The 10399-nt window shown below is 37.1% G+C and overlaps 1 protein-coding gene across 3 annotated transcripts; it reads left to right on the top strand.

Annotated features, from left to right (window-relative positions):
- The first annotated feature begins 669 nt into the window (after positions 1-669).
- Positions 670-10199, top strand: LOC117340104 (probable thiopurine S-methyltransferase). 3 transcript variants are annotated; one of them, XM_033901893.1, is made up of 2 exons: positions 670-1025; positions 9345-10199. In XM_033901893.1, exon 2 carries the CDS (start codon positions 9370-9372, stop codon positions 10042-10044), a length of 675 nt encoding a protein of 224 aa, XP_033757784.1. In that variant the 5' UTR covers positions 670-1025; positions 9345-9369; the 3' UTR covers positions 10045-10199. The 3 variants fall into 3 exon arrangements, with proteins under 3 accessions (XP_033757784.1, XP_033757782.1, XP_033757783.1); XM_033901891.1 differs by lacking the exon at positions 9345-10199 and adding an exon at positions 2891-3799 and having other exon boundaries at positions 746-1025; XM_033901892.1 differs by lacking the exon at positions 670-1025 and adding an exon at positions 7676-7784.
- Positions 10200-10399: the final 200 nt, after the last annotated feature.

Genomic DNA, 10399 nt, shown 5'->3' with positions numbered 1-10399 from the left:
TTTTAATTGTAAAAGTGTTTGACGGACGTCGGTGAAGCATGTGTTGAAAAGTCAATTTTCAACAGACCATCCGTTGAGAATCGACCTTTTAGAGACCAACCAACCAATTGTTTTCCCATAGACCTTAGTGTTAACGTTTTGGATTATTTCATTCAAATTCTTGAATTGAATATGACGATTATGGTTTATAACAAAAGTTTAGGGTCTGATATAACACCTAATCAAAAAAAAAAGTTGGGTCCTTCAGCTCAAATTTTCTCCAGGGTAGCCATTTTGAAAATAGGTGAATTTCGCAGTAAAAATTCTCAAAAATCTTAAATGTTTACCTGTCTACTATTATTACGTGAACTTTTGGGAAAAAAACCAATCGGACTTAAGAAATTTATATCAACATTTCTTATCGATAGTTACCTATCAGGCTACATATCTATTTTCTCACTTCATAACATACTGGCCAATCAGTGGCTGCCAGACATTTTATCCTTGGCTCAACGTTCTATACACAGGGACCGTTTCAAAAATATATTTTTTCAATTGGTTGGTTGTTCCTTATAGGCTGTCATTTTTCAACGACATGAATCATTTTCCACGGCATTAAGGGTCCATTTTTAACGTTGAAAATGACCCAGGGTCCATATTGAACTGACTAAGGGTCAATTTTCAACGAGGTTCCATTTTCAACGTTACACCGGCGGAGCCGGTCGGGTTATATTTTGTGACCTGAAGGGTACATGGTATTCATTATCACTTATACGGGTACAATGTCTTGACTCCCATAGTTTGAATAACACTAACAAAGTAATTAAACAAAGGCACTTCCACTGTTTACTTACTGTGGTCCTCGCGCTGTAAACAAAATACGTGACCTGCCGTATGGTAAACAAAAAACGTGACCTAGTTATACCCAGCCGGATATTATGTAATCACTTTGTACGAATACAGGGTTCGCGGTACACGCACCAGACAAGACTATAGTTAGGGAGGGACGGTTGTACTCGCTCTTAGAGGATCACCAACAATACAAGGTTAGTTCTGTATAACATGACACATTCGAGGAAGCATTATCTGTGGTTTGGCACTCAATGGTGTACATGTATTTGTACAAGATCACCAGTGTAAAACGGCGAATCTGGGCCGTACAAAATTATTTAGTAGTAAATGTTGTATAGGCTATCAGTTCTAGATGTGTTGATCACTGAAGCGTGAAGTCACAGAGTTACCTTTCTACCGGTCATATACAGCAATAGTATGAGGTAGTGTCTGAGCTACTTATTCAATTACCTGTTTTGTTAAATACACTAGCCAAATGTCTCGTATTTGTGTGTTATGATATACCTACAGAACGTAATTATATAGGTTCAGAGTCATTTCTGTTTATATCATATCATATAAAATGCATAGTCGGACCTGACCATATACGCAAACACGTATACTGTGCATTACATTCAAATCCGGGCTGGGTTCGTTTTCGAATTCCCTCCCAGATAAATACTGTAATAAATAAGTAAGTCGAGAATGCTCAAAGGTGAGTACCATTTAACGATGTTTGGTGTGGTGTGATTCAACACTCCTGTGTAGTCTTGAAAAAGTCGATACCATCTTGAAAATCTATGTAGCATACCTGTAGATATGTGTTTGCATTATCTAGATGTAAGCCCGAGTTTCCTCTGGCCCTGACACCATGTCTGTCACCAGACATGGTGTCAGGGCCAGTGGAAATTGGGACTATCTAGATATGTGTACTTTTACCCAATCAAAAACACACTCTCTGCACAAAAGTACTGACTTCTCTTTGTAATACAAATACAAATAGGGAATAACACAATTTTGAGAATATTTTCCGTCATTCTAAGCATCATCGGATACCCAGGGTTGATCGCACTACGTTATGCTATAATGATAAGTGTAGCATAGCTTAGTGCAATCAACCCTGGGTATCCGACGTTGGCCGAGTGGTTAAGGTGTCCCGACACTTTATCACTAGCCCTCCACCTCTGGGTTGCGAGTTCGAAACCCACGTGGGGAAGTTGCAGTTGCCGAGTACTGACCGTCGGCCGGTGGTTTTTCTCCAGGTATTCCGGCTTTCCTCCACCTCCACCACCTCCAAAACATGGCACGTCCTTAAATGACCCTGGCTGTTAATAGAACGTTAAACAAAAACAAACAAAGTATCCGACGATGCATTCAAAACTAACCATTGCAAACCAACCAGACAAACGACACTGCAGATTAGGTTTCATACGAGGCTCAAAATTATGTATACTAGTAATATGTTTGTATGCTTACCAGTTAGCAGTCGACAATCGTGATGTTTGAACAAGCCCTCGAACACATGAATATCGAACCAATTATGACGCGTAGGATGAGGAAGCAGGAATGCTACAATCTAGAAATAGAAATTACAATATTCGAGTCTTACTTTCTTGTTATTGCTTTAGGTTTGTGCCAGTTTTAAGTAAGGCATTCAATGGGTTAGTTCTGTGTATTTTTCTTTTGTTGTTTGAAGATAAGAAGACGATTGAAATGAAAACGTTTGTGCACCATTGCAGAGTTAAATCAATACATTTAAACTTATATTAATAATTCGACGACACGTTTGAAAATATATACTTTTAAACAAAGCAACACCGAAGTAATTTTTTCTTATAAAGTACATAAATTGAGTAAAGCCTTCTTCCCATTCCGGAACATCTGGTTTTGTTATCTTTATACTTCTGTAAGGGTCTCCACGCAAATTAATTTCTTGTTAAATATTCCAAACGTTCGGTTTAGTTTGAATGTTGGTATTCTCTCTTCGTTTTTGGTTGATTTGTTGTCAACAAGGTTTCAGTTGTAAGAATTTCTCATATTAAGAATTTTATTGACTCAACTATTACTTGTATTGATTTAGGTAAGAGGCCAGGCATTTGGAAGGAATGGATGACAAAACGATGCAGGGCTGGCTTGGCTTTTGGGAGAAGAAAACTTTACCCTGGCACAATGATGATGTACATGAAGCCATAGAGAAACATCACGAGATACTGATGACGTCACCCACAGCCAAGAACAAAATCTTCATACCTCTTTGTGGGAAGACTGTCGACATAAAATGGCTGGCAGACCGTGGGAACGAGGTTGTTGGATTGGAAGCATCAGAAATAGCAGTGAAAGATTTTTTTACTGAACAAAACATTGAATACACTTCCGAGGACGCCCCCGCTGTGAAAGGCAAACTATACCGGTCGACTGATAACAAGATCAAAGTCTATTGCTGTGACTTGTTTTTATTTTCCGCTGAAATAGAATCTGGATTTAGTGGGATCTGGGACCGAGGTTCCTTGGTTGCCATTTCGCCTGCAAACCAGAAAAGATATATTGAGTTAATAAAAACTCTTATACACCCAGGGATTGGTTACTTGCTCGAAATGCCAGATCGCGATCCTAGCAAAGGAGATCCTAACAAAGGGCCGTTTTGTATTTCATTTGGAAACCTTCAAGAAGGATTTGGACCAGACTGTAGTGTTACTAAGCTATGTGCTGTAGAAAAACTGCTACCTAAGATGATACAGCATGCACCAAGCATAAAGGGGATAAATGTCTTACGGCTAACGTTTAGATAAAAGTTTTGAATCAACGTTGTAAGAACTGAATTAACAAAACTGACCTCTCTTGTAAATTGTATCATGTTTATACTTAAATAAATTGAATATTCATAGCTTTTTACACTGATGATGTCCTTGCAGTACCACAGGATGATTAAACTAGATGATGTTCAACTCAAATAAACCGATGCAATAAACACGGAAAATTAATTTAAGAATATGGAAGTGTTTAGACCATTTCTTAATGATGTTAGTTTAAAATCGTTTCACATTCAAAGCATTGGCATTTTGGTGAAAAGGCTGTTGTTTGTATCGATATTCCTACGCAGCGAGACGTGAAGTGCATCTAGAACTTCCGTTCATCTGGATAATGAATGGACAAATATCTAATGATTGTTTGTGAAGAAATGCCATATCTGAAAATGTGTAACATTAATTGTCGAGCCTACGTAACAGGCTACTTGGTACAATATCTGCGATACATCCCCAGATATTTTTTCTCCAATTGCTTATTGTCTATTAGTGAACCGTTGTAGTGAAGAGCGAACTCTGAGTGTGAAAACGCCACCAAAAATACATTCAATGATAGCTCGCAATATTTATTTAAAGCCACATGCGTTTGCAGCTGGTAAGCATTTATAGAAAAAAATGCCAAAACTTGTTGATTTAATATTAGGGGCTAACACATATATACTAAATTGTAATGTGTTATTTGTTATTTGGAATTAGTATTTGGAATGTGTTATTTGTTTTGTTTTTTTCTTATTTGGAATTTGTACTTTGTTATTTGAATTTGGTTATTGGGAATTAGGAATTAGAAATTTGGAATTTGCTATTGGGAATTTAAAATTTGTAATTGTTATTAGGAATTTGGAAATTCGGAATTTGTTATTGGGAATTTGTAATTTGTTCTTGGGAATTTGAAATTTGTTATTTGGAATTTATTATTTGGAATTTGGAATTGTTATTTGGGAATTTGTAATTTGTTATTTGGAATTTGAAATTTGTAATATGTTACTGTTAATGGATTTGTTCTTGGGAATTTGTGTTTGGGAATTTCTAATTTGTTATTTGTACTTTGTTATGGGAATTTGTAATTGGTTATTGGGGATTTGTAATTTGTTATAGGAAATTTGCTATTGGGAATTTGTAATTTATTATTGGGAATTTGTAATTTGTTATTGGGAATTTGTGATTTGTTATTGGGAATTTGTGATTTGTTATTGGGAATTTGTGATTTGTTATTGGGAATTTGTGATTTGTTATTGGGAAGTGTTATGTCATTTAAAAGTAGTCATTTGTTTTTGGGAATTTAAAGGGCATTTCTCAAATTAAATATGTAGGTTCCCCCTCACCCGTAGCTACGCACTATCAAACTTTAAATTGGTCTTCGAAAATGGCCAACAGGCAACCATATTTGATTTCGACAGTTAAAATTCGTTATGGCTGTTTCTCTATGATTCTATGAAATAGTATTTATTTATTATGGGGGTTGGACTGACTTGAAGAAGAAAAATTGCTGTAGTTTGTGAATATAACATGTCGATACAACAGATAAATATTAAGAGGAAATATGAAAAGAGAAAAGAAAGTTTAGACTTGACTTACATAGAACCAATGAAAATCATTGAAATATATAAAGCCAAGATCCCCCTCGAGAGGTTTCTGGATCTCTGTTTTCAAGCAGTAAAATCGTGATCTGTGAATACCTTTGGATTCAAAGAGTCCTTTTTCCCCCACGATATCTTACATTAAACCATGTAAATTGAAACGAAGATCAACCCACAGTACCCGGTACCCTAATCAAGGAAATTGAAACATTGATCAACCCATAGTACTCGGTACCCTATTCAAAGAATTGAAACGTTGATCAACCTAGTACCCGCGTTACACTATACAAGGAAATTGAAACGTAAATCAATTCAACCCACAGTACAGGGTACCCTATTCAATAATGTTCAGCTATAGTTACATTTCGTGTGTATTTTGGAAAGGTCAAATCAGAATAACTTCATTCCATATTATATGTAGGTTCAAAAGGAAGAAACAGAAGTTATTTTGTTATATTGGCGAGGCATTTTGTAATCTATTAAACTTAATATACACTTGTACAAAAGATATTTGAGGTCAATTATCTTATCTTTATACACCGTCACATATATTGACATTAAAAAAAAAGTTCTCGCCGTTCATATATCCAGTTAAAAATAGTACACATATCCATAAAAAATGTACCTGCCTATTTATAAGTTTATAGACCCATAAGTCTGAAGCCCCTGAGGAATTTACACTTAATATTTCGAGAAATCAGTCAACCCCCGATTTGCATATCATTGATTGATCATAATAATACCTTTACGGTTTTCAGATGACACTGCTACAGGTGGATGTTAATGGGGCCGGTGTGACGTCGAAAATGGACCCTCGTTGAAAATTGACCCTGGGTCAGTTTTCAAAGTTGAATATTGATCGTGAATGCCGTTGAATATTGAACCATCAGCGCAATCTTCACTCGGACCCGTGGAATAGAGAAAACTGACCCCATTACAATCGGTTTACTATTTCGTAACTAAACCCGCCCTGCTGACCAATTAATATGGCCGAATCGACCACACCAATTAACAAGGACACTAGGATTAAGTTAAAGGTCAAGTGGTCAAGAGATATTCATTGGTGGATTTCTTTTATGTGAGACATGGTCAATGTGTTTTCACCAGCCAACGAGGGAATGTTTGAATATCGTGTAGCTAGACATATGGCATTCAATATTCAAACATTGAATGTTGTTCAGCTCGACATACGACATTCAAAATTCAAATAGAATCTCTGGCCAACGAGGAGACTTTTGAATGCCTTGCATCTCGACATACGACAAATGACATTCGGATTTTGAATGTTGTGTAGCTCGAGATTCAACATTCAAATGTAATCTCTAGCCAACGAGGGAACTTTTGAACTCTTGAATGCAGCTCGTCATACGATATTTCGTATTTTGACATAAACATAAATGGCCACATTAAGGGGGTCCTTTCTGATCTTTCAGAATTCATAATCATCATAATATCAAGAATCGTATAACTGATTCATATGTCTACGTGAATTCAAGACCATTCATATTCAACTAATTAGTAAAATGACGCAAAAGGGCGTGGTTGGAGTACGATTCTGCCGGATTGTCCCACCTTCCGGTGATTGTGAAATGATATTTTGATGAGAATATCTTACTCAAACCACGTAATTTTACGTCATTTTCACTATCTCGAAACTCTCGTATTAACAACTAAGTCCGAATATCATATGACCTGATAGTGTACTTAAACAATATTAAAATTATCAAAAAAAAAACTAAAATATCAAATATCGAAAATCTTGTTAACGGTTTGATATTTTGGATTTTTTGGAATTTATTTATCTTTCCCGATCAAAGTTCCAAAAACTCAAAAGTCCAAAACGTTTTGGATTTCAGATATTTTCGTAAAAAATCTAAAAACTCGAAAATCTTAAAAATTGAAATTCCGAAATGTTTTAGAATTTTTAATTGTAAAGTGTTAGCCTTACCGTCGGTGACACAGGGGCTTGGCACGATTTTCCAAATGATAGTCTATATATATATGTATATAGTATCCGATACTATATACATATATATATAGACTATCATTTGGAAAATCGTGCCAAGCCCCTGTGGTCGGTGAAGCTTGTGTTGAACAGTCAATTTTCAACAGTCAATTTTCAACAGACCATCCGTTGAGAATCGACCTTTTAAGCTGTCATTTTTTCAACGACACGAACCATCTTCCACGGCATCAGAGTCCATTTTCAACGTTGAAAACTGGCCTTAGGGTCAGTTTTCAACGGGGGTCCATTTTTAACGTTACACCGGCGGAGCCGGTCGGATTCTATTTTGTGACCCTTAAGGGTACATGGTATTCATTATCACTTATACAGGTACAATGTCTTGACTCCCATAGTTTTAAAAAAACTAACAAAGTAATATTCTATATAAACAACAGTACTTCCACTGTTTACTTAAAATGTGGTCCTCGCGATGCCGTATGGTAAACAAAATATGTGACCTGGTTATACCCGGCCGGGATAATGTAATCACTTAGTACGAATACAGGGTTCGCGGTACACGCACCAGACAAGACTATAGTTAGGTAGGGGCAGTTGTACTCGCTCTTAGAGGATCACCAACACTACAAGGTTAGTTCTGTAAAACATGGCACATTCGAGGAAGCGAATCAGGGCCGTACGAAATTATTTAGTAGTAAATGTTGCATGGGCTATCATTTCTAGATGTGTTGATCACTGAAGCGTGAAGTCACAGAGTTACCTTTCTAACGGTCATATACATCAATTATTCAATTACCTGTGAAAGTTATATCTATATGTTTTGTTAAATACACTAGCCAAATGTCTCGTATTTATGTGTTATGATATACCTACAGAACGTAATTATAAGGTTCAGAGTCATTTCTGTTTATATAATATCATATCAAATACATAGTCGGACCTGTCCATATACGCAAACACATATACTGTACATTATATTCAAATCCGTGCTGGGTCCCTCCCAGATAAATACTGTAATAAATAAGTAAGTCGAGAATGCTCAAAGGTGAGTACCATTTAACGATGTTTGGTGTGGTGTGAGGCAACACTCCTGTGTAGTCTTGAAAAAGTCTATACCATCTTGAAAATCTATGTAGCATACCTGTAGATATGTGTTTGCATTATCTAGATGTAAGCCCGAGTTTCCTCTGGCCCTGACACCATGTCTGTCACCAGACATAGGGCCAGTGGAAATTGGGACTATCTAGATATGTGTACCTTTCCCCAATCAAAAACACACTCTCTGCACAAAACTACTGACTTCTCTTTGTACAAATACAAAAAGGGAAAAAAACAATTTTGAGAATATTTTTCGTCATTCTAAGCATCATCGGATACCCTTGGTTGATCGCTCTACGTTACGCTATAATGATAAGTGTAGCATAGCTTAATGCAATCAGCCCTAGGTATCCGACAGTGGCAGAGTGATTAAGGTGTCCTGACACTTTATCACTAGCCCTCCATATCTGGGTTGCGAGTTCGAAACTTACGTGGGGCAGTTGCCAGGTACTGACCGTAGGCCGGTGGTTTTTCTCCGGCTTTCCTCCACCTCCAAAACCTGGCACGTCCTTAAATGACCCTGGCTGTCAGTTAATAGGACGTAAAATAAACAAACAAAGTATCCGACGATGCATTCAAAACTAACCACTGCAAACCAACCAGACAAACGACACTGCAGGTTAGGTTTCCGACGAGGCTCAAAATTATGTATACAAGTAGTATTTGTATGTTTACCAGCTAGCAGTCGACAATCGTGATGTTTGAACAAGCCCTCGAACACATGATTATGATGGATGGAGGAAGCAGGAATGCTACAATCTAGAAATAGAAATTTACAATATTCGACTCTTACTTTCTTGTTATTGCTTTATGTTTGTGCCAATTTTAAGTAAGACATTCAATGGGTTAGTTCTGTGCATTTTTCTTTCGTTGCTTGGAGATAAGAAGACGATTGAAATGAAAACGTTTGTGCACCATTGCAGAGTTAAATCAATACATTTAAACTTATATTAATAGTTCGACGGCACGTTCGGCAATATATACTTAAATATTCCAAACGTTCGGTTTAGTTTGCATGTCGGTATTCTCTCTTCGTTTTGGTTCTCAAAATTAAGAATTTTATTGACTCAACTATTGCTTGTATCGATTTAGGTAAGAGGCCAGGCAGTTGGAAGGAATGGATGACAAAACAATGCAGGGCTGGCTTGGCTGTTGGGAGAAGAAAACTTCACCCTGGCATCACGATGACGTCCATGAAGCCATAGAGAAACATCACGAGATACTAATGACGTCACTCACAGCCAAGAACAAAATCTTCATACCTCTTTGTGGGAAGACTGTCGACATAAAATGGCTGGCAGACCGTGGGAACGAGGTTGTCGGATTGGAAGCATCAGAAATAGCAGTGAAAGAAGTGTTCACTGAACAAAATATCGAATACACTTCCGAGGACGCCCCCGCTGTGAAAGGCAAACTATACCGGTCGACTGATAACAAGATCAAAGTTTATTGCTGTGACTTGTTTTTATTTTCCGCTGAAATAGAATCTGAATTTAGTGGGATCTGGGACCGAGGTTCCTTGGTTGCCCTTTCGCCTGCAGACCAGAAACGATATATTGAGTTAATAAAAACTCTTATACACCCAGGGATTGGTTACTTGCTCGAAATACCAGACCGAGACCCCAACAATGGGCCTCCATTTTTTATTTCACTTGAAAACGTTCAAGAGGGATTTGGGCCAAACTGTAGTGTAACTAAGCTATGTGCTGTAGAAAAACTGCCACCTACGGCAGATATTAAGAGTATGCCGGACATGAAAGGGATGAATGTCTTTCGGCTAACGTTTGGATAAAAGTTTTGAATCAATTCATTGTCGGAGACCCACGGCTACGCTAAAGGGCAATCAGTCGATGGTCTCCGACGATGGAATCAATACTGTAAGCATTTAATCAAACTGACTTCTATTGTAGTGTGTCATGTTTAAACTTTAATAAATATTATTGAATTCCATTGCCTGTTGAACTTATAATATTCTCGCGGTGCCACAGGATAAATTAAACAATACATGTGACATTCAACTCGAATACCGATACAATAAACAATACAATATATAGTACATATTATAGAAGGATCTTCTTACCGTTGCTACCGATGGGAAAGAAGTCTGTACTGTATTCTTAGATGTTTCAAAAGCTTTTGATAAGGTA

Source organism: Pecten maximus, chromosome 12, assembly GCF_902652985.1.
Source record: "Pecten maximus chromosome 12, xPecMax1.1, whole genome shotgun sequence".
Taxonomy (NCBI): domain Eukaryota; kingdom Metazoa; phylum Mollusca; class Bivalvia; order Pectinida; family Pectinidae; genus Pecten; species Pecten maximus.
The sequence above is the reverse complement of the archived record's forward strand: the minus strand, read 5'-3'. Positions and strand labels throughout refer to the sequence as shown.

Excerpts from the sequence above, each read along its gene's own strand:
- LOC117340104 (XM_033901891.1), top strand. The coding sequence starts at position 2,916 with ATGGATGACAAAACGATGCAGGGCTGGCTTGGCTTTTGGGAGAAGAAA.